At 41.4% G+C, this 27,384-nt stretch overlaps 1 protein-coding gene across 1 annotated transcript in view; it reads left to right on the top strand.

Moving 5' to 3' along the window:
* The window catches only part of LOC147733265 (sperm-specific sodium:proton exchanger-like), a 4,638,748-nt gene that overhangs the window by 1,676,835 nt on the left and 2,934,529 nt on the right, over nt 1–27,384 (top strand). The window contains exon 6 of the mRNA XM_086958943.1: nt 26,807–26,975. Within this exon, the coding sequence (XP_086815069.1) occupies nt 26,807–26,975 (169 nt within the window). The remainder of the gene's footprint in view (nt 1–26,806; nt 26,976–27,384) is intronic.

Genomic DNA, 27,384 nt, shown 5'->3' with positions numbered 1-27,384 from the left:
ACAAGATCTAATTCTTGTTATTCATAATTCATAAGAAATCCGCTCATGTACAGTCAACACATGATTTGCTGTAAGAATGCCCCTTCTTTAGGGCTACAAAATAACACGTTAACAACTTCAATTATATAAAATAATTGTAAAAATATTCAAAACACTATTTAAAATCACATTGAATATCTTAATAGAAATGACATTTTCGAAATAAACCAAGTGGAAAGATTATTCGACTGAACACAATTATTGTTTGTCCTCACAACATAATTAGAGCATTTAGGGATTTACTACTCAAAAGATAGAAAAGAGACCTAAGCAATACGAATAGAGAGGAATTGAAAGATACACTAAAATTAAGACCAATTAACCTAAGCTGCTTACTTTTAAAATTATCTTTTATAGTACAATTACTCATCATTAACAAACAGCGATTAGAAGATCAACTGTGTCATACTCAGTAAGATTTCTGATAATATTTTCACATCACTGGCTACAATTCCCCCCATGCAAACGTTTTAAAATCTACAGTTCAAACAACTCAAGAGTTCCACAATCATCATGCTTTCAACTAAGCCAAAAAGTAAACATGTAACAATTAGAAAACACAGGTCAAGTCCAAAATACAGTCTCCTAATGTGCCTTCTTACCTGGTCATATCCACATTTATGGATAAACAACAGGAGAGAGAGGGAAAGCAACTGGAGCCACTCTTACTCCCCCTGAACAATAATACATCAACAACAGAAGAGTGTATCCAATAGAGGATGGGCTAGCAAGAGAAAATCACTGTGTTTTAAAAGAACCCTCACTCGCCAACCTAGTTAGTGACATGCTTCATCGTTGGGTTCCCACCAGAGAGGCCGAATGCCTCTCTGGTGTGCTACGAAGCCTGATTACAGTGGAGCAGGTTTTTTGGTGTAATGTGAGTGCAATTAGTGAGTGAAAAAAATGGTTTAAAAGTGCCTCAGTTTTATCCCACAAAAATCTTTAATGGTGGAAAACTGGGCACTGTTAAAACAAGTGTGCTGGATGTTTCTATACCTGACTTTAGTTGACCAGATACATCCTAATGTGAAAAGAAACAATTGGTCAACATGTTTCTGCTTCTAGGTATATTTAGTGTAGCATTCGTCAGGACCAGCACACCATGGTGGTATGCGCACGCTAAGGCGCACCCTAACCTGTAGTGGAATGAACTAAGTAAACTCACAGTTAACGTGCAGCCTTCAGGATTTCTGATAGCCGTTGATATCTGTTAAAACAAAGGGACATACACACAACACAAAAACAAAATCACAAGCCACATAATGTTTGAAAATACGCAAACTTGGAAATGTTTGTGTCAGATCCTCACAAGCGACACGCGCCTGTGTGGGCGCTTTGACATGTAAAAAGCAAGGTCAGAAAAGGAAAACTTCCTTTAAAAGTAATAACTGGTCGAGATTAACTCGAACCAGAACCCTCAAGATGGCCTCCACCTCTAATATCCAGTGGCGGTCTAGTTAATTTGTCCACAGGTGTCCAAACAGTATGTGAAACTCGCCCTCATCACCTAATGCGCACTTCACTGAAGAATTTCTCGGAGTAGCAGCGGGAAAAAGAGCTTGCATCATAGTTATATTTAAGAGGCCCCCTCACGTCGGGTTTTTCGTCCGGTTCCTTCCCTCGTTGTTCTTAAAGACTACAGTGATATTTTTCCTGGAAAAAAGGTTAAGGAATATTCCCTCACCATGTTGTAGTGTTACAACGGAATCCTGTCATCGTCGTAGTAGAATTGTGGAGTCCAGCGCCATCTACCTACGGAACAACAGAATTACAGAGGTAAGTCTTTGAGATTATTTAAAGTATTCTATGGCAATTGAAGAAATGAACGTTATGACAGTGTAAATATGTAAATTCGACTTACCTGAATTTAGTCTAGTCTTCAATCTGCAAAGGAAAAAAACTAAGAAAAAATATAATTAGTGAAAAGGCATTTAGTTTTGAGGGAAAAAAAAGGAAACAGAAAACAGAGTATACTCAGCAGTATAGCATGTCCATACTCCTGAACAATACTAAAGAAGAAACAGAGAGTGTTAGTCAATACCAAATTAGGGTACCTAACGCTACCTTCATACATTCATTCAGAAGAGAGATAAAGAAAAGCACCAGAACCATTAAGAAGTAAGTTTTGTAGAAGGCTAGAAAATAGAAAAGATTAGAAGGATTATTCACAGTACTAACTTGAGTTGTGTATTTTAGGTATTATATGGTTCAAGTGAATACACACCACCTGAGAAGAGTAACTCAGATAAATAGAGGAGAAGCTCAGATTCCTAGAGCTTGGGGTAGGTAGTGATACCAAGGGACGGAAAGGTACTAGGAAAAGAATACAGTAGGTAAGCCACCTAACCTGGTATTTGCATTGTAGATTCTCTTCATGAAAATTTGATCTGCTGAAATAAGAAGCGGTAGACGAGTGAAAGAGGACCAGCTCAGGACCAGTCTCTTCTTGATTTATTATTTTCTCCACTCCCTCTTTCTCCCTTTGTAGTGTCTCAGGGACCAAGTATACTTATTGGTCTCTGTGCATTCTTGAGAGGGAGTTGGGAACTAGCATCTCGGTTCCTGCGTAAGCTCTTGGTAAGGAAATTAGAGTCCTGACAGAGTGAAGTGCCCAAGTGGTAAATTGTGCCTGAGTAGAGATGACGGAGGGAATAAATGTACAGACCCTGGGAACAGTGTTAGAAACTATACAAAAGGAGTTGGTGGCAGTCAGAGAGGAAAATCAAAGTTTGAGGCAGGAGGTAGTGAATTCTAGAAAAGAAACGGCTGAATTAGCTCAGAGACTAAAACACCCTTTGGGTTTGGGACGAGACACATCAACCTTTTCAGTTGAGGATCCAAATAGAGTTACAACACAATTTAGCCATTCATTATCCCCAGTCATCCCGTTAGTCCCCCCCAGAGCGCTTTGGTGGAGACCCGCAGAAGGCACAGATATTCATCACACAGTGTAGTTTGCATTTCATGTGTCGCCCTTCAATCTTCCCAGATTTGCAGTCCAAGGTAGCCTTTGTTCTGTCATATTTGAATGGAGACGCAGGATTGTGGTCAATGCCTTTAGTCTCTCGAGACGATCCCATTTTACCAATTTATGAAAGCTTCAAGCAAGAATTTCTTCGGATATTCGATCGGAGGAGAATTTCACAAGCGGTGAATAATGAATTACTCGACTTGAGACAAGGAAACCGAGACTTAGTAGCATACCTAGCTCAATTCAATAAGATAGTTGTAGAGACAGATTGGCCAGAAAGTAAAAGAGCAGCTGTATTTTATAGAGGCCTGCGAGATGAACTCAATGATGTCCTGGCCCAAATACATAATCGACCCACTGGGATCTCAGAAATGATGGACTTGGTCTTGGAAATCGACTTCCGTCAGGGTGAGAGAAGAGGAGAAAAGAAAAGGGATTTCAAAAACACAGTCCCAATATTTGATCAGGCTCGGTCGGAAGGAAGTAGAACTAATAAAGATCCATGGGTGCAGAACCTATGCAGAAAGGAACTATAAGAGGTTCTTTAACTAAGGAAGAAAAAGAGAAAAGGAGATCAAGTAATCTCTGTATGTATTGTGAATCCAGTAGACATTTTGTACGAAATTGCCCGAATAAGCCCACAAATTCTTTTAAACTGAAGGAAAACTCGCAGCACCACCTATAGAAGGAGTTGGCCGGTGGATGCTAATCAAAAATCAACTCCCAGTGAGCATCAAGTTGCAAATACCTTACAATCCTCTGCTCCACATTTGATACTATCGATGGTGCTTAAGTTTCTACAAGTTACATTAACTGGAGTGTCAGTTATGATCGACTCTGTAGTTACAGGGAACTTCTGTGAATTAAAATTTGCAGCAAAAGTGAGACTACGAGCTATATTGAAACCCAAGAGTGAACCAGTCTGAGCAGTAGACGGTACTAATTTGTCATCAGGACCCATAGTAAGTCACACAGAACAGGTTTAATTGATCTCTAACGACCGACATGAAGAAGGTATTCAATTTAATTTATTTGATGCACCTCAGTTTTCAGCTTATTTTGGGCCTACCATGGCTAACGGAACATAACTCGACCATCGATTGGAGTTCCAGGACTATAGTAATGGATTCAGAGTATTGCAGAAAGAACTATTTAGTGGCCAAGGAAAAGAAAGATGAAGGGAACCCAGCTCATTCCATGTGTATGACAGGAGTATCAGTATGTGTAGTAGATTCACAGGAAATCCCACCTGAATATAAAGATTTTGAAGATGTTTTTAATGAAATCAAAGCCAAACAACTCACACCACATCGGGTCTATGATTGTAAGATAGATATGGAAGCGGGTGCGAATCTACCTTGCAGTCGGGTTTACGCACTAACCGAAAAAGAACATCAACATTTGAAGGAGTACCTGGATAAGTACCTGGTTAATGGGTTCATTCGACCGTCACAGTCACCACATCTTCATCCCTATTCTTCGTGCCAAAGAAGGAAGGAGATCTGAGAACTTGCATAGACTATCGCGCGATTAACAAGATTACGAAGAAAAATCGATATCCTCTTCCTCTCATCTCAGTTTTGTTGGATCAAGTTAAAGGAGCACAGGTTTATACCAAATTGGACCTCTGAGGAACCTATCATCTTGTTCAAATGCGCGAAGGTGACGAGTGGAAGACGGCGTTTAGAACAAGATTCGGGTTATTTGAATACCAAGTTATGCCGTACGGTCTATGCAATGCCCCAGCAGATTTCCAACACTTCATCAATGACATTCTCAGTGATTATATCGATCGGAGTGCCATTGTGTACATTGACGATATCTTAATTTATTCACCTGACAAGGATAAGCATCAAGAACAGGTGAGAGGAGTGCTACAGAAACTCAGAGAGAACAAGTTGTTCGTGAAACTAGAGAAGTGTGCATTCAATGTCTCGCAGGTTGAGTTCCTGGGTTTTGTACTGTCTCCAACTGAAATAAACATGGATGAATGAGAAATCAAAGCTGTGATTGAATGGAAGTCTCCAGAAAGTGTTAAAAAGGTTCAAAGTTTTATTGGATTTGTAAATTTCTATCGAAGATTCATCAGTGAATTCACCCGGAAGATTCTTCCTCTTACACGTTTACTCCGAAAAGGTGTTCGTTTTGATTGGACAGAAGAGTCAGAAGAAGCCTTTCAATTGTTGAAAGAAGACTTTACCACCACTCCAATACTTTTGCATGCAGACACTGCAGAACCATTTTATGTTGAGACGGATGCTTCAGTTCAAGCAGTGGGAGGAGTATTATCTCAGCGCTTAAGGTTACTGGGCAGTTGCATCTAGTTGCTTATAGATCACGGAAGCTGACGGCTGCTGAGGTGAATTATACCATTACGGAAAAAGAGCTCCTAGCAATAAAAGATGCTTTCATAGAGTGGTGACACTACCTAATGGGAGCTCAGCATCAAGTAACCGTCTTCACGGACCACCGAAATCTGAAATGTTTGAAATCAGCGAGAACACTGACTCCAAGACAACTTTGGTGGTCTCTATATTTCGCAGACTATGACTTTGTGATCACCTTCAGACCAGGAGCCCAGAATGGTAAGGCGGATGCCTTATCAAGATTAGGATTAAGTGGTCAAAGAAATCAAACTGACGATCAAACTATCATTCCAAGTACTAAAATAATTGGAGCCAACATTTCAACGGATTTACAGGAACAGATACATAAGGTCATGAGTTCAGAGGAAATGCAAGATTGGGAAAAAGAAGAAGTTGATAGAGAGATTCAACATCAGCTGCCTTATTTTAAGGGAACGTTGTAACTGCCCACCAAGGAATTACAAGATCAAGCAATGCATGAATGCCATGATGATCTCTTAGCGGGACATAAAGGAGAAGCAAAAACTGAAGAACTAGTCAAGAGGAACTATTGGTGGCCCAATATCACTAAGGGCATCGAGATTTATGTTAAAACCTGTGAGTTCTGCGCTCAGGGAAAATCTGAACGGCAAGCTCCCAAGGGGTTGTTACAACCACTACCCTCACCTCCCTATCCTTGGCACACAGTCACATTAGATCTCATAGTAGACTTACCTCTTAGCCAAGGTTTTAACACCATCCTGGTGTTTGTGGATGCATTAACCAAAATGGCACTTTTCCTGGCCTTAAAAGGGGTTCCCAATGCTAAACAGTTGGCCCATCACTTTAGTACACACATTGTGAAGATACATGGAATTCCCAAGGTTGTAATCTCAGATCGAGGACCCCAGTTTGTGTCACACTTCTAGAAGGCCTACGTAAAGGGATTAGGTATTAAAGCTAGGTACTCAACTAGTTATCACCCAGAGACAGATGGACAGACGGAGAGGGTAAATCAGGAATGAGAACAGTACTTAAGATTGTTCCTGTTAAAACAAGAAGGTGAATGGCCAGATTATTTGTGGACTGCTGAATTTGCACACAATAATGCCAAAAATGCTTCTACTGGCTGTTCTCCATTCTATCTAAATTTTGGTTGACACCCAAATTCCACAATCTCACAGACTGACATATCAGTTCCTGCAGTGAAAGACTTTGTGTCCCATCTAGAGCAAGTCCATCAGTCAGCCATACATAATTTAGAACAGGCTAAAGAAAAGTATAAAACTTATGCAGACAAAAGGAGACGAGAAGGTCCACTAATTGAGGAAGGAGATAGTGTCTGGTTAAGTACTAAGAATCTTAGATTAAAAGGAAACCATAAGTTTCAACCCAAATTTATAGGGCCATATCTGGTTGAGGAAAAGAAAGGTCCAGTTACTTATCGATTACAATTACCCATTAAGCTGAAAATACATCCAGTTTTTCATGTTTCTTTGGTAAAAAAAGGCACCATCAGAACTGCGCATGTCTTTACCTCCAAAACCTGTTCTTCTTGACACTGGGAGTAGAATTCGAAGTCAAAGAAATTCTAGATTCAAAGATAGTGAAAGGAAACCTGTACTACCTGATTGATTGAAAAGGCTATGGACCAGAGGAAAGGTCATGGAAATTAGAGTCAGATGTACATGCTCCCAGATTAGTGAAATCATTTCATCAACGATTCCCATTGAAGCCCAAGATGGTAGGACCTCCTTTGTTGGGGGGTACTGTCAGATCCTCAAAAGCAAATAAAAAACTGATTTTTCCTTGGTTGTACCAACTGTCCAATTTTGATATGTTCCTACCTTCTTAGGGAGTGAACATCTAATTTCATGAAATTACATACACGCAGTCATCACTCATACTACTGTAAGGATACTTAGCTTGAAACAGAACCCCAAAAGGCACTTACAATCTTAGGAAGTCAAATATATAGCCAGAGGAAAACCTTTCAACATTTTATTTATAAAAATAGGTAAAAGCAACAGTCTCAAACTATTACATAGAGTCACAATCTTGATCAGTTAATACTATTAAAACATGACAAGGCTTAGATCTGGTTTACTTTACTTTACTATAACCCATAGATAAGTACAACAGTCTGTACGTAATAAAAATAAAGATAAAAACAAACATTTAATATTGCACCATATACAAAAACAATATAATCAGAAGATTCACACAGATAAAATTCATAAAATAACAGTGTCGACGCGTTTCGGTGGATCCTGCTGTGTGCACCACCTTCCTCAGGACGAAATTAAAAACAATCTTCTTCAACGTCGTGAAGTGTTCCACTTATCAATTGTTCTGTTGATTTCACTTTTTATTAGCTGCAGGGTAGGTTAGGACACGAGCGATGCCGCCTTTGTCTTAACTATTGACCTTGTTCAATTGGTCTACATCAAAGAGGGTTCAGTGATCCCATTTGCTATTCAGTTTTGCTAGTGCGTTATCAGTCAATTTTTATTATAAGTTCTTCCGTGTAGGAGTTTTGTCATTAGTTATTTCCCACTCTTCAATCGTTCATAGTGCTCTGCTTGGGACTTCATTAATTGTCCCGATCTCCTAGTCCTGGTCTTTCCTTACGCACCGCTTGCCTTAGTCCCGACTTAAAAAAAAATACAGACAACACAAAAACAAAATCACAGCCACATAATATTTGGAAATACGCAAACTTGGAAATGTTTGTGTCAGATCCTCACAAGCGACACGAGCCTGCGTGGGTGCCTTGCATAGAAAAAGCAATGTCTGAAAAGGAAAACTTCCTTTAAAAGTAATAACTGGTCGAGATTAACTCAAACCAGAACCCTCAAGATGGCCGCCACCTCTAATGTCTAGTGGCGGTTAAGTCAATTTGTCCACAGGTGTCCTAACAGTATGTGAAGCTCGCGCTCATCACCTAATGCGCACTTCACTGAAGAATTTCTCGGAGTAGCAGCGGGAAAAAGAGCTTGCGTCATAGTTATATTTAAGAGGCCCCCTCACATCGGGGTTTTTGTCCGGTTCCTTCCCTCGTTGTGCTTAAAGACTACAGTGATATTTTCCCTAGAAAAAAGGTTAAGGAATATTCCCTCACGTGTTGTAGTGTTACAACGGAATCCTGTCATCGTCGAAGTAGAACTGTGGAGTCCAGCGCCATCTACCTACGGAACAACAGAATTACAGAGCTAAATCTTTGAGATTATTTAAAGCATTCTATGACAATTGAAGAAACGAACGTTATGACAGTGTAAATATGTAAATTCGACTTACCTGAATTTAGTCTAGTCTTCAATCTGCAAAGGAAAAAAATGAAAAAAAATATAATTAGTGAAAAGGCAATAAGTTTTGAGGAAAAAAAAAAGGAAACAGAAAACAGAGTATACTCACCAGTATAGCATGTCCATACTCCTGAACAATACTAAAGAAGAAATAAAGAGTGTTAGTCAGTACCAAATTAGGGAAGCCTAACGTTACGTTCATACATTCATTCAGAAGAGAGCTAAAGAAAAGCACCAGAACCATTAAGAAGTAAGTTTTGTAGAAGGCTAGAAAATAGAAAAGATTAGAAGGATTATTCACAGTACTAACTTGAGTTGTGTATTTTAGGTATTATATGGTTCAAGTGAATACACACCACCTGAGGAGAGTAACTCGGATAAATAGAGGAGAGGCGCAGATTCCTAGAGCTTGGTGTAGGTAGTGATACCAAGGGGCGGAAAGGTATTAGGAAAAGAATAGAGTAGGTTAGCCACTTAACCTATTATTTGCATTGTAGATTCTCTTCATGAAAATTCGATCAGCTGAAATAAGAAGCGGTAGACGAGTGGAAGATGACCAGCTAAGGACCTGTCTCTTCTTGATTTATTATTTTCTCCACTCCCCCTTTCCCCCTTTGGAGTGACTCAGGGACCAAGTATACTTATTGGTCTCTGTGCATTCTTTAGAAGGAGTTGGGAACTAGCATCTCTGTTCCTGCGCAAGCTCTTGGTAAGGAAATTAGAGTCCTGACAGTTTGCTTGAAGAACGTGGAAACCTTCTCAGGGGTCTCACTGATACTTGGTCCTTTTAAACCAACAAAGAAGAAATTGTCACAGAAGCTGAAATATAAAAAGAATGGATTTATTCACGTCACACAGAAGCCTTAGCAAATGAATGATGCAGTCTAAGGAGTACAGACAACAGGGGCCTTATATATGCTTAGGGTTACATAGTCAGCATAAGACCAAGGGGCAGTCCTGGCACATGTAAGCAAGCAAAAGGACTAATATGGGTATACAAGATCTGCTTGCTCAACAAAGTAGGAGGAGATAACAGTTGCTAATTCTGGTAAACACATCCTGACATTTACAGACTAGGAACGGATGTATGACGTTACAACGCGTTCCGTCACAAGGCGTGCCGTTACAACGCGTCTTTTACAACGCACGTCGTGACAACGACTTGCGTTGGGGGCGCAGATCGAGAATAGTATAATTTACTATTCTAACACCAGTCCCCGTGGACACTAGGGAAGGTGTTGGAATAGTAAATATACTATTCTTAATCATGTAGAGCCCTCCAGCGCAAGTCGTGGTTATGACTTGGCGTTGTAAAGGACGCGTCGTAACAGCACTGCGTTGAAACCTCTGCGGTGTAAAGATGTTTCCCCTAGGAACAGCTGCAAGCTCAACGGAGCATGTGTGAAGATAGAATATGCTAAATATAGTTTGTTTCTAGGCAGATTACAAGAGCAGTCAACACTGATTGAGGACAGAGCACATGGCAAGCATGTGGCAGCACATGGCAAACAAGATGGCTGCCAGAAATACAAAATGGCTTTCAGCTCATGCTAACAAATCCCTCCAATCTTTAACAAGCTGAGTGATCACACAAATGCCGTAGAATGTAGTGCTCTTCAAAGTGGCGCAGTCAGAATCGGTTGCCAGCAAGTTAAAGTGAAACTGTAGTGACAGTGACAAGTGTGGTTTTAGCACTATCATATTGTGCTATTCAAGTGTTCTGATGGTGTGTTCATTTATTTGTATGGCACCAGACCCTTTAATCAAAAAAAGGATGCAGGCTTAAATTTCTGCATGTTTGCATGGACATTACCGGCAGAATGCTCTTTCTTTTATTTATTTGTATTGATAAATAAGGTGTAATTCCATTGAGATCCAATACATATTCAGTTGATACATTATACATATATAAAATTCTAATAGTGCAATAAGTTAGTCAGCATAATACAAAAGTGGTATAAATACATACATTCATAACTCATGGGGAATTCATTTTACTATTATAAACACATTAATAAGCTTAAAACACTCATAAATAATGTAGTAATAAAAACTTGTCTTCTATTAATTCCTCCATTTCTTCAAAGGCTCCCAAATATTTCTACCAAATTCTCGCGCTGTCCACCCCTTAAATTCATATAGACATGCCTCTAAATTATGCATACCTAACAATCTAGACAGCCACATTTGAAATGTAGGGGCGACGGTATCCTTCCATACAGCCGAAATAAGAATTCGTAAGACCGCTACTGCAATGAATATTAACCCTTGGGTATCTCTCCCTACAATATGTTTATTGTCTGTCCCTGTAATAACCAGTGTAGAGGATAGGTTGATGTTAATACCTAGCAGCCCCTCCAAGAATAAAGTTATTTCACTGCGTATTAAGACCAAATTAGGACAGTAATAAAACATGTGCAGTAGGTCTGCCGGACCTAAATTGCATTTGGGGCATTTATCATCTTCTTTTAGTCCCCACCCATACAATTTCGCAGGGGTATAGTATAGGTTAAACAAAGTATTATAATGTTGAGACCTTAAATTTGATGCTCGAAATACTTTCTTACTTAATATTAGGGCAAGGTCTATATCCACATCCGGGTCCCCCAGTTTTTGTGCCCATGTGGCCTCTGTTTTTTCCAGGTCATCTGTGAGGCCAGGCAAAGAAAGATTGTAGGGAGTACCTATCTTCTTTCCCCCTTTTTTTAGGTATTCAAGCAGTTGGCTATCTGGGAGTAGCAGAATCTTTGGTCTGTATGCTAATAAAGTTTGAGTAATTTGTTCATATAAAATCCAGTGGCTACCGGGGATCCCATGCTTCTTCTGTAACTCGTCAAAGCTAAGGACAGCACCGCCTTTCATGATATCACCCAGAGATCTTATCCCATGCTCTCTCTATACAGTACAATACGCGCTTTGACCCAGATGTGGAAATGGGTTAGATTTCCAAAGATTTATATTGGTGTTTATTTTGGGGATCATCATAATTTTGCTGATAGCTTTCCAAGTTCCCCAGACCCCTTCAATGATCTTATACCTTGCCTTCCTATAATATCTTTGATCTAACTCGCATTGCAGTAACCCATAGGCCTTCCTCCCCAATAACAGCTCGAAGATAGAGGGAGGGACTTGACTCTCACTTTGATCTTCAGATGGTAGGGGGTCCAATTGAATTAGTATGTTCATCTGTGTAAGGAGGCATACCAAATGATATAATCTAAGATTCGGCATAGCCAGAACTCCCCTGTCCCAAGGTAGTGACATGTAATTAATTGAGCGTCTAACTTTGCCATACTGCCAAACAAAGCTAACAAATGTGGATTCGATTATCCTCAACACACTTACCTCTAACAACAGTGGGATAGCCCTAAACAAATATAAAACTTTAGGGAACATCGTCATTATTAAAACATTAACTCTGGCAATCAAAGATAGGTGTAACATGTCAATTCTTTTCAAGTCCTTTTCGATTTCATTAATAAGGGGAAGATAATTCTCTCCAACCATCTTCTCAACTGCTGCATTAATTCTGACCCCAAGATATACAGCTGAATTTACATATCTATAATCAGTCTTCACAATATTTTTTGTGCATATTATCTGCGTTTTCCCCTCATTTAACCGATAACCTGAGTGAAGCCCAAATTCATTGGCCAATTGTACCAAAGCTGGCATTGCTTGATGTGGGTCAGATGTAGTTATCGCCATATCATCGGCATAGGCAAGCAATTTTGTAGTGAAGCCGTTAAACACTACAGGACTGATTTGGGGAGAGCCTAAAATTTTTTTAATAAAAGGATCTATATATAAGGAAAATAGGATCGGAGAGCAAGGGCAACCCTGGCGTGTCCCTCTCTTAATCGTTATTTTATCGGACCTTTCCCCCATGACCATAACACGAGCCACCGGATCAGAATACATAGCCTTAATTGCCCTCAGAAAGTTATTACCAAAGCCCCTACCGACCAAAATCCCCCAGAGAAAGTCCCATACCTCTCGGTCGAAGGCTTTCTTAGCGTCAAGGAGGATCATGGCCATCTCCCCTCCCCGTAGCATCATGGGCATCAAATAGCGCAATTGCTCTTCTAGTGTGTTCTGTAGTGCCTCTCCCAGGTATAAACCAATGCTGCCACGGGGAAACGAGACCTCCGATGATCCCCCCAACCTGCCAGCCTAGATCTTAGAATAAAGTTTGGTGTCGGTATTAATTAGCGATATCGGTCAGTAGGACACCGGCAATTCCTTGGGTTTCCCCTTCTTATGGAAGATAACAATGTTGGTCTCCTTCCAGGACTCGGGTGTTATACCTGACCACAAGATACCATTGAATAGATCTAATAAAATTGGTGTGATCTCCTTTTCTAAGCATTTATAAACCATCAGGTCCTGCTGCCTTACCTGAGGCTAATTCCTGTAAGGCCTTAGTTAATTCTGGCATATCTAGGTCTCTATCAAGATCTTCTCTAGTTTGAATGTCTAGAGACGGTCCACCATCTGCATAGCCAGAATCTAAACCTTGCTCGCCCATGGAGCCCTCTTCATTATACAGATTTTGATCAAAATTCTGAAATACTCTTAAGATGTCTTTAGGCTCCGTATACTCCTTATCTTCGTCCTGTATATGTGACATTAAATTCTTAGTCCTCTTTTGCCTTATCTGCAGAGCAAGTGCCTGTTCTCCTGTTTCATAGCGTCTTGCCTTGGAAACCTGATATTCACTAGTTTCTTTCTGAGTGCTTATTTTCTGCAGGTCCACTTTAATAACAGTTATTCTTTTTAAACTCTCCCGTCCCTCCCGTCCCTGACCTATGTCCGTAATATGCTGTTCTTCCGCTACCACTAGCATATCTGAAAGTTTCTCGATCTCTCTCTTATCGTCTTTCCTAATCCTAGCGGAGCAACTTATCGTCTCTCCTCGTAGGGCGGCTTTAAAGGCATCCCACACGTGATTCCGAGACGCACTATACCTTTTAATATCATAAAACTCCACAGCCCGTTTTTTAAGATGTTCAACAAATCTGGTATCTAATAATAATTTTCTCTCAAAAGACCAGCTGGTTCGTTTCCTTTCCATTTTAGGCATATCGTAATCCAATGCTAAAGGATTGTGGTCTGATATTGATTTTGGGAGTTTCTTGATTCGCACCTTATTCAACTCCGTGGAGGAAATCAAAAAGTAATCTAATTTAGTATATTTCAAATTGGGGCAAGAAAAATAAGTGTAGCCTGGATCTAAGGGTTCCCTTACCGCCCACACATCTTTAAGACCATGTGACTTCATAAGGGAGTCGAGAGCTCGGAACACTTTGGGTTTCCGCCTAGCGTAATCATTTGCTTTGTTCCAGTCTACTGAGATATTTAAATCCCCACAAACCATTATGGGTGTTGGCCAATTAGCTAGTTCCCCTTCCAAACAATCAAAGATTTCCGGATCGTCCTGATTTGAGCCATATATCACACATGTTGTACAGCCTAAATTAAGTTCAACTATCACCCATCTCCCCGCGCTGTCAGCCTTGTAACGTTTTGCTCCTCCTACCATAGGTTTAGCTAAAATGGCCACTCCTCTGATTGTTGACGTTTGAGATGAGCAGGCTAAGATTTCAAACCCCCTGAATTTCATCAATTTTTTTTTGCCCAGGGAAGGTGGGTCTTCTGTATGCAAAAAATATCAACATTATTAAACTTAGAAAAATGCTCCACCCTTTGACGTTTTCTCGCATCATTCAAACCACCTACATTAGCTGTACAGATTTTAATGCTTGACATGTTTTCGTATTAAGCTTCCCTGCTGAATTTTAATGTTAACAATTTTTACCTTGGTACACCTTATTTTCTCTTTTTTAGATTTTTCTCACAACCCCTTGTACTCCCTCCCCCCTGGCTGCCCAGCAGCCCCCACCACCCAACTCCCCCACCCTCCCTTACCCACCTCCCTCTCACCCTCTCCCTACACCCCTGCTCCCTAGCTAGTGAGGCGCTCAGACCAAGTCTGTGCTTGTGATGGTCACAGTGTCGTAATTTGACGGTGATCGAGTTAGCATTAAGCTTTGCTACATGAATTTCCCTTATCTTGACTATGGTTGTTGGAAGCCATTTTGAATGTGCCGGCGGCCATTTTATATGAATGCGTTGCCTCGTGGTCAGCATGCCCTTTTGCCCTTTCTCTGTACCACTGACCACTCAAGTTTGCCCAGCAACAGGCTATTTTTAGTATTGGTCAAGCTCACACATGCGCAGGTGAGCCCTTTGTACTCGTGGACAGTCATCACTTAGGAATGTCCCTCCAAACTGACCAGTGGTGTTGTAACTCCTCCCATGAGTTGGCTGTGTTCCAAAAATGGCCATATATGTACCTAAACCTCTGTAAATGTGTTCCGCCTACATTTTTATTACTGTAAAACTGTATAAAAGAGGTCTTGCACCGATGTTCGGTGTGATACTTCTTGCATTGCCGAAGGGTGCTGTAGGAATGTACCACCACCCCATGGGGTCTTAATAAACTTGTCTTTTGCATTTTCCAGTTTCCGTGCCAACATCTTTTATGGTGTAGGGAGTGTCTGCGGAGTATGTAGGCCTGGAGAACCCAATACCACAACAGTGAGAGCAGTGAAGCTCTTGATATTATATTATAATCTAACATGACATTCTGTTGCCCCCTAAGAACACTTTTTTTTTTAAATAGACACCCAAACTACCAATTAACCTGAATCTTCCCCAATATTTCCATAGTGCTAGAGACAGAGACATACATCAAATATATCCAGAACTGTTCTATTTCCCATAAGAGTCCAAATACTCTCTAGCTTTAATCTCAGAAGTAAAGTACATAGTTCTCCCCTCATTTATGACTTTCAATTGGGCTGGAATAATTAGATAGGCCTGCATTTTCTTCTGCTGCAATGGGTTGATCAGTTTCCTGAGTCTCCAGCGTCTCTCCACTGTTATATGGCAAAAATCCGGGCGAACGAAGAACGAGATCCCATCCACGTTCCTCTTGGCATCCGGTCTTGCCTTCTCCGCAATTGCCTGCCTCAGCACAAAGTTACCCAAGAAGATTAGGATAGCTCTAGGTTTGTCCCCTTCTTTGGTGCCTTTTTTGATCTTAAACGGAGTGCGGTGAGCTCTTTGGATCTCTGCTGCCCAAGTCCAGTTAGAAAGCTCTGGGAATGCTTGTTCAAATATTTTGATGACGTAAGCTCTAGCATCAGATCCTTCTACCCCTTCGGGAACCCCGAGAACCCAGAGGTTGTTCCGTCTCGTTCAGTTAAAAATTTCAAAGTCATGACATACCCTGGGTCTGTTGGGCTGTGCAAAGGAATTTACTTCGTCAGAGCCTAGGACACCTGCATACACCCTTCCGAGGGCTCCGAAAATGCCAGGGGGTCTATGTCGGAAGTAGTTAAAGGAATTATTTGATCAGGAAGCTAGTTGCATCCATGTCATGTGACGCTGTGACGGTTGGATCACGTGATTACGTGCAGCGTGTCTGAAAGTGCTGTAATGATTGACTGAAATGCTTACTTTCTGACCGGGGACAGAAAGGTCAAAATCAATCGAACTTTATTAAGACAATGGTGCACCATCAACTCAATGTCCAAATACTTTGTACAGTTAACTGAAAGGTATACTAGGGAAAGGAGCCCAAGATTTTTTATACATATAGGAAACATTTGGCCCAGGATACCTGAACTGTGTTTTTTTTCATAGAAGAGACACCCTTTAAGATTGTATTTAGCACAAGAAGAGTATAAGGAATCATGCTTCAAAAAGTGATACATTGATAAATGTGCACCTGTCTCTGGATCGTTTAATAGATACCAGTGTCTCATCACAGAACCCCAGGGAATAATATCATTACGTCCATGTACATGTGTAAGGATCGATAGATCCAACGCTGCTCCTTCTCGAACAACATTTGCGAAGATTTTTCCCCGGGATTGATTTGCTCAATCACTGTCCAGTGTAAGTCATTTGGAGTATGGTTTGCCTGTGAAAAATGTTCAGTCAGCTTAGTGGTGTTCTTTTTACACCGGATATTACTCTGGTGTTTGCAGATCCGTTGTTTTATTTTCCGAGTAGTCATGCCCACGTACCTTTTACCACTTGGACAAGTGATTAAGTACACCTCATTAATCGAATTGCAGTTCCAATGTGAACGTTCTGTCCAAGTTTTCCTACTCTCCAGATCCAGTGTTTTTTTTTATCAGTGGTTAGGTGACAGGCACTACATGACCCACAAGGAAATTGACCTGTGACTCTGGGTGGACCCCAGGTAGTGAGCACTGAAGGGTCATCGTCGCTGTATGACATTTAGTCATTCAACACCATGGCCCAGATTCACAAAGATGTCATGCAGCGCAGCACCCAAAGAGCATGTGCTGCATTGCATGACAGGTAGAGAGGAGAGCGCCATACTCACAGTGATATGGCTCTCTCCTACCCTCTCCCTAGCAACAGCGCCATAGTGCTAGGAGTCTACTATAGTGCCGGAGTCTACTATTTATAGGTTTTGTACAGGAAGAGTGTCGTTCCTGTACACAATACTATGGCTAGACAAGTTTAAATCATTTTTCTACTTTGTATGTGTGCAGTGCAGCACACATGCAAAGTCTGAAAAAAAGCAAAGAGAAATGAAAACATTCCTCTTTTTAATGCCTTTTTTTAGCTGTGTTAATTTCTGGCACTAAACATTGTCTACTAATGTTAGTAGATAGGGTTTGCATAAAAAAACATGGGTGGTTGCATGGGAAAGCCCATGTACCGCCCATGTAAAGCCCCGTTTTGCGCTGCTTTACATTATTTTTCCATAACACCCCCAAAAGATTTAGCATCAGGTGTACATTAAAAAGTAACACTAACCAAACTCTAAACCTCTGTGAATCTGTCCCCATGTTGCTATGAATGTGCTTACCGTCTACAAATTCTAATACCCCCAGTCAGGATTATAGGTAAGCTAATTTTTTAAGATTATTCATCCCTGGTTTCTAAACCTGTAAAGGAGAGACCAATAAGAATATATAAAGAAATAAAATATTCCGCCTCATGAATGTAGAACCTGATTAATTATCAATCTATTTACCTGCATTTCCAAAGCACAATAGCAGAGCAGAACGGAAGATGCAACCCTGACTCAGAAAACCAAGCCTCTTAAAAACCAGTGTTAGATTTGTGGGTCTCTAGTTGGCATAGGTAGGTACCTGTGACAAATAGGGACCCTTGCATCTAGTAAGGGTAAGGGGATACACTCCTAAAATAACCCCTGCTCACCCCCTTGGTAGCTTGGCACAAGCAGACAGGCTTATCTCAGAGGCAGTGTGTAAAGCATTTGTGAACACAAAGTAATCGTGACAACATTACAGATGGACACCACACAAGTTGTATATTAAAAATAAGTATCTTTTATATAGATTTAACACAAGACCACATATGACAACAATCCACAATACTGTACTTAAAATGGAGGAATTGGCTTAGTTCTCCTTAGATCTTAAAATGCGATACTTTGAGTCAATGTACCTTAGGATGCTTAATGCAAAACAACAAAAGTGTTGCAGGGAAGGTAATGCGTCAGTTCCCTACTGCTGCCTAGGGACGGTGATGTGTCGGTTCTTCTCTGCGAGGGAGATGATGCGTTGGTCTCTTACTACGCTTCCGTTTTGATGCGGCGAGCAACGCTGTGATGCGATGAAGTTTTGGTGCAAAGAAATAAAGATGTTGTCTTCTTCTTGATGCGGACCATGACAGGCACTGCGACACGGTTCCCGGTGATGCGGCGGCATCTGCTGCGATGTCGATCCTCTTCTCCTGGGATGCGAGGCGCATCAGGGGCCCTGCAATGACTCAGCGGATCTAGGGGGCTGCGAAAGGCCCTGCGATACGCTTCCCGGTGATGTAGCGACATCTGCTGCAATGCCGATCCTCTTCTCCGGCGATACAAGGTGCTCTCGCGTTGTGAAGCAGCAGCGTCAGTTCGGCGTCACGCTTCTTGCTCATGAGTCGCGCTACCAGCTCCTTGCAATGAGCAGTTCCTCAAAAAGTCCAGCGCAACTGCAGGCACTTACAAAGAACTCTTGGGGAGCTTGTGGGTGAACTCTGTTGTCCCTGAGACTTCAGCAGGAGGCAAGCTCTTTTCTCAAGCCCTTGGAGATCCTTACAAGTTGATGAAAGTTCACACAAAGTTCCTCTCTCCTTTCTTTGGCAGTCAGGCAACCATTGCAGGCAAATCCCCCAATCAGCACTTCAGCTTAGTGTCTTATCTCAGTCTCTCTGGTTCCACTACTCAGCAAAGGTTTCTTCTTGTTGTCCAAAGTGATCTAACATTCTGGGGTTTGGGTCCCCTTTTTTATACACAGTTTCTCTTTGTTCTCTGAAGGCAGAGAGGCTTTGGCCTAGTCCAAACTAGTTCTGGTCAGTCCTGGAGCACTGTTTTGACATGACTCCTACTTTCCTTTCACAGTGCAGGGCAGAGACATCAGACACACCACAGGAGGTGGAGCTAGCATTGTGGAGGGAAGCACAGTCCTATTCAGGTCCCAGGTGCAACTTCCTCCCATCTAGATGCAGATCTCTCTATTCAGCACTGATCTGACTCACCCTGTCTCCTGGAATCCCCCAGCCCCTATCACTCAAACTCCAGACAAGGAATACACAACCTAGCAGAGGCAGGATTCGATAGTTAGACAAGAAAATACCTACTCTCTAAAAGAATGTTAAAACCAACTTCACTAAAATATGTCTTTTATCCTTCTGAGTTCAGGCATACTAAACTCGTATTTATACCTAGTTCCCTGAGTCAGTTAGGAATATGGGATGTAACAATCAAACTGCCCATTCTGGCCTATGGGGAAAAAGTAGCCTTGCAATAGTGAAACATGAAAATGGCCGGAATTTACTATTAGGACTATTAGGACATGCCACACACATCAGGGCTTGTCCTACCTTATACTTACAATGCATTTTGCCCTTGGACCTACCATAGCTGTGTCTGACATGAAGAAAAGGGAAGGTTTGGAGACTGGCAAGTGGGTGCCTTGCCCAGTCAATATGGCAGTACCAGACTGCACACAGGCTCTTCAATGGCAGACCTGAGACACACTTTTACAGGCTGCTTCTGTGGGTGGCACAACCAGTGCTGCAAGCCTACTAGCAGCATTTGATTTACAAGCCCTGGGCACCAAACCAGCCAATTATGGAATCACGAATCCATACATCAATTTACAATAGGGAGCACTTGCACTGTGGCACTGGACAGCAGTGGCACAGTGCCCAAAGCATCTAACACCAGCAAAAACGCATGAGGCAACAGCAAAAATGGAAGGGAGACCCAAGCCAAGGTGCAAGGTCTAACAAGCAGTATCCCGCATTAAGCACCTGATAATACTTTTTGACAAACACGTTACTGGTTATTCAAAATTTAAAATTGACCATTCCACGTTTGCATTGTCATGAGGCTATCCTTGCTATGAACTGAGTTCCCAACCAACTAAAAACAGGAATGCAACCTTGATACGACTGGCAATATCAACTAAATTGCTTCCTATTTCGTCGTACATTTGATGTTCAGATTGGGAAAAAGAAATATGTCCAAATAAAAAAATATATTGTGATAATTACTTGTAAGTAATACTCACAATATCTAAAATATCCCTTAAATAGGGTTCACAAAGAGAAAACATCCAATATCAAACCTTGGTCACATCCTATATCATATGACCTCCTTATCAACTAGCTCCATGTTCACAGATCTGTTTCACAGCGTCCATGATAATGTATCAATTGGATAGAAAATTATTAATGTAACAGAAACCTAAAAAAAATTAAATCCAATGACCTCATTGTGTACGGAAATGAAAATCAAGGGCATCGAAAATATAAATACAAATACTGGCAATATTGTAAAACCTCACCTGTGAAAAAAGCCAGCTTTTGAACCATGGTCCCATCCCTTGCCTTATCAGCTCCTAATTGACTTAGTCTATGTTCAGAGGTTCTCCATCCCCATTATCTAAACCACCATTCAAAAAAGTATACTGCAAAATCATTTTTATAACCCAGACTTAAAGCAACTGCGATCCAATTGCCTGATTATGTTCAGAAATGAAAATAAAAAATATCCTATATATTAATACAAGTACTGGCAACATTTGAAATCCTCACCTGTGGAAAGGCTGGTCTTGACGGTGGCTCGACATTTTAGCATATCAACTCCTCATCAACCCAGTCTGTGTTCAGAGGTATAGTGCAATGAGTTCTACAATCCCACTATATAAAACACCATTCAAAATGGTATACTACATATAATCTTCATGTCTATATTATCCCCAAACCAGATGTACCAGTGACTTGTCATGTTGTGGGAAAAGGCTGCAATATAGTGAAATGTTCCAAAATTAGCAACCACAGTTGAAAAACCATGTAACTCTCAATGTAGAAGTGTATGATATCGGTTGGGGAACCTCCCTAACCAATAATGGCAGGCCACATACTTTTTTAGAACAACTAAAATAATTAGACTTGTAGAGAATACTTTGAACAGGGAATGGAGAAACAATCATGGGAGACTAGCAAGAGAGGGAAAAGAGGTGGGAAGAGAAGGACTAGAAGACCAAAACGTATTTAAAAATTCTTCTCTTATTAAATAAGAAGAATAAATGTTATTTCAGTTTATGAGGAATTACCTCGTTGGGTGTCTTGAATATCATACTCCTTCTCCTACCTTTATAATTGTGCTATTCATTTTTCAGACCAGAGGGGAAAATGGTCTAGTGGGTGGAGGACCAGTTGTTCGATGATCCCCAGAATTGACAAGTAGATTCAAATCCATATCCTCCTCTGAACTCTGCAAAATCTACCTAATTAATCTACCTAATTAGAGAGAACAGAGGGAAGATATACAGAAGAGAATTTTCCCAAGGATGTAGAAGTACATTGACTCCCAGAGACTGCTTGCTTGATGAACTCAAAAAGAACAGTGGGACTTGCAATTTGGATTGATATGCAAATAGATCATTCTAGAACTGGGACACCTAAGATATAGCACAAAAGACTTAGCGATTGAGAATGCAACCCTGAGAGGAGGGAAAAATCTGTCTGCTTGAAACCTACGGTGTGAACTGCTCTTAAAGATAGAAGATTCCTTTCAACCCTAAGATATTATCTCTAGAGCGATCTGGTGTACAGACTGTCATTTTGTCCCAAACTGGTGGTTCATTTAAGTTTTCGCTATGATATTGCCCGTCCTGATCACTAAGATGGAATCCTTGATCTGTGGAGAAGCGACAGCTAAGGTTTACAGGTTTACAAGCTGACCCCTCAGCTGTTCTAACTCCTGAATGGTGTGACCAAAGTGGGCACTGCAAGGTATCAAACAACTCATTACTTTAAGCATTACTTGGCTTGTATCTCAAGTTGCAATTCATGTAACTTGTTGCAGTGTGCAACTTTAGAAATGCTGCCACTTTGTTGACTTTAAAACTCAGGTGCCTTCCCGGGCACTCATGGAGCCTGATCCACAAGACAGCTTTCTACTAAGCATGGGCGAATTTTGCGGATCTCGCGTTCGCGAATTTTGCGGATTTGCGGATTCGCAATCCGCAAAATCCGCGAATTCCCGCGAATTTGCGGATTTTTTTTTTTTTTGTGTTCGCCCGTGTTTCTGCCAGTTCGCGAGGGTTTTTACAATTTCGCAATTTGCGAACTTACCTGTCGGGTCGCAAGTTTTGCGAACTTGTTGTTGCTACGTGTCCAGCCTGTTTGGGACACTCTTCTTCATCACTGCCACTCTCTGTCACCACTGCCACTCTCTGACTACTCATGCCACCCTCTGGCCCACCCATGCCACCCTCTGTTTCGTCACCACACCCTCTGGTTGTCCAGTGTACATTATTTTCGGCAAAGCAAAGCACACCTTCCCTGCCTCAAGTGACCTGAATTAATTTGGGGCTGATTAATGTGTCACAGAATATTTTTTTAGCTGGCACCTGCTTCCTTAGTGCGCCCTGATTAGTGATCTTTTGCACTTGCTAAGTGCTTTCATTGTTGCAAAATTAGTTACAACACCTGCCCTGCCCCAACTGACAATAATGAATTAGGGGCTGATTAATGGATTTTAACTTCCAGCCTGGCTCCTGCTTGTCTCCCTTAGCTGTAATTCAGGACATTTGTGGCATATGTGTAACTATTCTGAGGTTCAGAGCAGGGTCACATAATAGTTTCAACTGGCAACTGAACTCTGGAGGGGCCCCTCAGGAAGCACTACAGGAAATGGCTACTAATGATGAGCCTGAACTTTTGAATCTGGTAAGTAGTTACTTTCAGTTTTGCTAAGATCGTATTTCTGCAATTTTGCACTTATTCGCGGGGCGCGAACTCACGCGAACAGTGCGAGCAGTGCAAGCAAAATCCGCTGCTCGCGGATTTGCGGATTTTGCGGGAAATTCGCAAATCTCGCGGATTGCGGATTTCCCGAAAATCCGCAAAATCCGCGAGCGGAACGGATTTTCCGCCCATGCCTACTTTCTACCCTCCTGGAGGGAAATGATAACGATTCTCAGGAAGGGGAACAATGCAGAATTACTGGGCTAGGAGGTGTCACCTCCTAGCCCCAAAAAGCAAGGGGGCCAAGGTGTAACACCAGGGAGAGCTAGACAGGCTGGCATGAGATGCAGAGAGAGGAAACCAGTTGCCAAACCAGTTTCCCGAGCAGTAAGTCGCCCTGAGTAAGCCACACCCTGGGGGTGGGCTATGGACATTTGAATACAGAGAGATGTGTCTCACCACCTTGGGAGTGAGCAGAATGGTGCACTATGGGATAGCCAGATGCCACACTCCACAGGAAGTGGTCACCAGGTGGGATGGAACCCAGTAGCCCATTGGCTACCAACCACATCCTTCTGTGAGGGCACTTTCCGAGCAAAAAGGGGGCACTCAGGCCTCAACCCTCGACCGACTTGGAAGAAGTACCAAAAGAGGACTGCCCTGCTGCTCTGAGGGACCATCAAAGTGAAGCTGCACCGATGAGGACTGCACCTGCTGCACCTGGTGGTTAGCGAAGAGAGGGACTGTGCCTGCCATGTCCTGCACAAGGAAAAGCCCAGTCAACCCAGGAGAACTCCAAGGACCATATATCTAGCCTCCTGTTGGCAGCATAGGACCACAACAGGTGAAGAAGCCTGCTGAGGCAACTTGGTAGCTCAAAGTCTTCAAGCCACGACCACCGCCACTGTGCAGCATTGATGGCCAAGACCTAATGAACAGAGTTGCACCTGAGTTAGCTGAGCCTGGGAGTGCTGGCGGAGAGTTGCGGAGATCCTCAGAAGGTGAGTTATCGACTCAGGAAGGATTGGCCTGTGACCACGACAATGAGTGACATGTAGTCAAGCGACAACTGGACTTCAGAGAGAGCTTTGTGGGACGTCAGTCCTGCAACCAGGACCCCGCCATCTTCGTGGACCAAGTAATCCCAGCAGAAAGACCCCCATCGACTACATCGCTTCCACACCATCCTTATAGCATCTTTAGCATCCTTCATCCCTTGCTTCAGGATCACTCCATTGAAATCCAGTGCAACACGGATAAAGTATCTGGAACTGCTGGAGTACTTTGCTGGTTCCCTTTACTAGCTCATTGTCAGAGTTTGCCAACCCTAGGGCTTCTAACCAAGCTCATGGACACTTACCTAAGATTTCCTTGAAAAAAGTTTCAAAGTGTCCAATTCATTGATTTTGCCAAGACTTGCTCATGGTTGAATGAAATTGATTTGATTTAATATTACTTTTAATATATCTATATCTTTGGATTTTTCAGTCTAGTGTCTAAATCCTTATAAAAATACACTCTATTTGTATATATTGGTGTCAGATTTGTTGAGTGTTGTGCTGATTTTTTCTTCAATGTTTTGGGTGGTGTTTAAATTCATTGCACGTGTCCTCTGTGTAAGCCTTGCAGCTCAGTGCCATAGCTACCCAGGATTGATATGACGGTTTGATCGACAAAGTCCAAGGGCCCTCAGAGGTTGTAAGTGTGTTATATGATGCGGTTTCACAACCACACCATATAATACAGCCAATTTCCTCACATCTCTCAATCTCAACAAACTTCCTCAGTATAGCTCCATGATGGAAAGAAAGATAGAGCCTAGATTAAAAGATCACCAAGATAAGGGTACATTTCTAACCCCCTGTCATAAAAAAGTGCAATCACAGGCGCCAAAGCTTTCACAAAAAGTCTTGGAGCAGTTTTCAACCCAAAAGGAAGTACACAAAATTGGCAATGTTCTTCACCCACATAGAATCTGAGATACTGTTAGGTTACCAAGTAAATAATCTTTATCGAGAACTCATCTTGGAATGAACTGTGGGAATGTGATGGTTGAGCTTTTTAAGCCTATATTCATCTGGAATACTCCATATGACTTCTGGTTTAGAAACACTCTTCCGTACAAGCCGAACCCCTGTTGTTCTGGAGAAACTTGAATTATAGGTTGTTTGAACTAATGCCAGAATACTGTCCATCATTGCATTTTTCTTGGTTGGATTGAATGGAAGGAGATTAGGAACAAAACTAGACTTGGGAGAAACTGGAGAAATTGTTTATTTCATTCTACAGACACAATATGCAGTACCCATTTGTCTGATATTATGGAGATCCTTTGATTGAAAAAGTTACTAAACAATAAACTAACAAACCCTGGTTCTTCTAGAGCCTTGCATAGTCAATAGTTTTTTGGGTCATCCCTTTCTCCAGAGGACTGAAGGAAAGAATCATTCATTGTCATCTACGCTGAAACTGTTCTTGTCACGAACCGCTTCTTCCTTTGTTAAAATCCTTATGCCTATATCTGAAAGGCTATGTAAGGTTTTGATTCTTATAGGATTGACATAAAACCTCTTCAAGTTCTTCACCAAATAATTTGTTACTTGAGAAAGGCTTACAAAGGAGTCAGCTCTTTTGTGAAGAATCAACGTTCCATTCTCTCAATTATGATGCACGATAAGTAGCCACAACTGCCGATGCAGCCATAGCAGAGGCTCCGAGACTGTCAAAACCACATTCGCCATACATTTGACTTGTACCTCCATTCAAGCCAGCAATCCTCGAGCTACATATCACAATAAGTTGATAATTCTGGTGTAATTTACCAACCACATAAATAGGCCATCGCACCGACCGATGTCTGGAGGAGTTGAGGTATCTGGAATATTTGTGAAAGCAGATGTGATTGTTGAGGTATGCTTGGCCAGTGTTATGTAGTACCTTGAAAGTGTGGGTGAGGATTTTGAATTGTGCTCTTTATGTATAGCAAGCCTGGTGAGCTCCTTCAGGTGTGGTTTGAAGTGAGTACGGTGTGGGAGGTTAAGAGTGATTCTGGCTGCTTAGTTCTGGATGGTCTGCAGCTTTATGGGTTGGTCCTGGCATAGACGGCATTCCCGTAGTCCAGCTTGCCTGCTGATAAAGGGTGTGCATGAGGGCTTTCAGGGTGTTGATTGGGAGCCATTTGAAAAATCTTCCTCACCATCTACAGAGAATCGAAGAATTTTGACTTGGGTGGCCATATCAAGTTTGCTGTAGATAATGATTCTGAGGTTCTTGGTGCTGTTGGTGAGGGAATGGGGGTGGGTGTCAGGTGTAATACTATTAACTCATTCATTGAATCAGTGCTGTTCAATTTTATAAGTATTTCTAAAATTAATTTTAAATGTACTCTTTTAAGGGGATCAGAGTTAGATATACAACAGTTTAAAAGTAACCACATCTTTTTGTCATGCTGTTTGACAAATCGAAATTCACAAGTTATTGCAGCCTGCATCTAGAAAGTGCTGACTGCAACTATTCAAGGACATGCAAATGTTCTCTTGGAAAATAGTGCACTCTGTTGGTTTTGCCCGTGCTTGTTGTTTTGAGTTCATAGCTGCTGCCTTACAACTTATGTGTTGTCTTCCCAAGGAATATTTTCTGACAAGTATGTTTCTGAATTCTTTGTCAAAACATTAAACTGTCTCCCATTCTTTAACCATTATATTCTCAAAATTACAGTGATATACATGTTATGTTTCTTAATTAACTTATTACTTGAGACAGTGCTGTGCTATTGTTGTCAGATTAATCGCATGTATGTTTTTTTTCTCTTGTTTTTATTTGCTCAGGCTTGTAGTTATTACCGTGCTCAGTTTTTGGCTGCGCCGCATGGGGTATGGATTTAATTGGCGTGCTGGTGCTATTGTTGTTTGGGGTGGAATGAGAGGAGCATTCACTCTGAATATGGCCTTGGTAGCATTCAACACAGAAGAAATAGATATTTTTACGAAAGGAAAGGTAAGAATCATTCGAACATTTTACATAAGTTGAAATAAATCATTTGAAAAACTAAATATTGTAATATTTCACTATTTCATTGTACTAAAATGTATACAGTGTATTTTTGCAAATCATTTTATATTTATGTGGATAACTTATTGGGAAGGTGAATAAGAGAAATTCGAAGCAGAGCTTTTTAAAATAAGGAAGCATCAGGAAAGTAAGAGAGGAAAAGCTAGCCAGTCCAGGGTGATTTAAGTCTAGTACCCAACAAATAAAAACCCCATGTACTGGGAGATATATTATGACATCAAAGCTTACGCCTAGGGAGAAATAATACATTTAGCAAACTGAACTGAAGATTGAATAAAAGCGAAACAGCACTTGTTGTGGGCAACCACAGTTAGATGGAATCGCGGTGAATAAA

This window comes from Lissotriton vulgaris, chromosome 2_1 (genome assembly GCF_964263255.1).
Source record: "Lissotriton vulgaris chromosome 2_1, aLisVul1.2, whole genome shotgun sequence".
Lineage (NCBI taxonomy): Eukaryota > Metazoa > Chordata > Amphibia > Caudata > Salamandridae > Lissotriton > Lissotriton vulgaris.
This window is presented reverse-complemented; position numbering and strand designations above follow the sequence as displayed.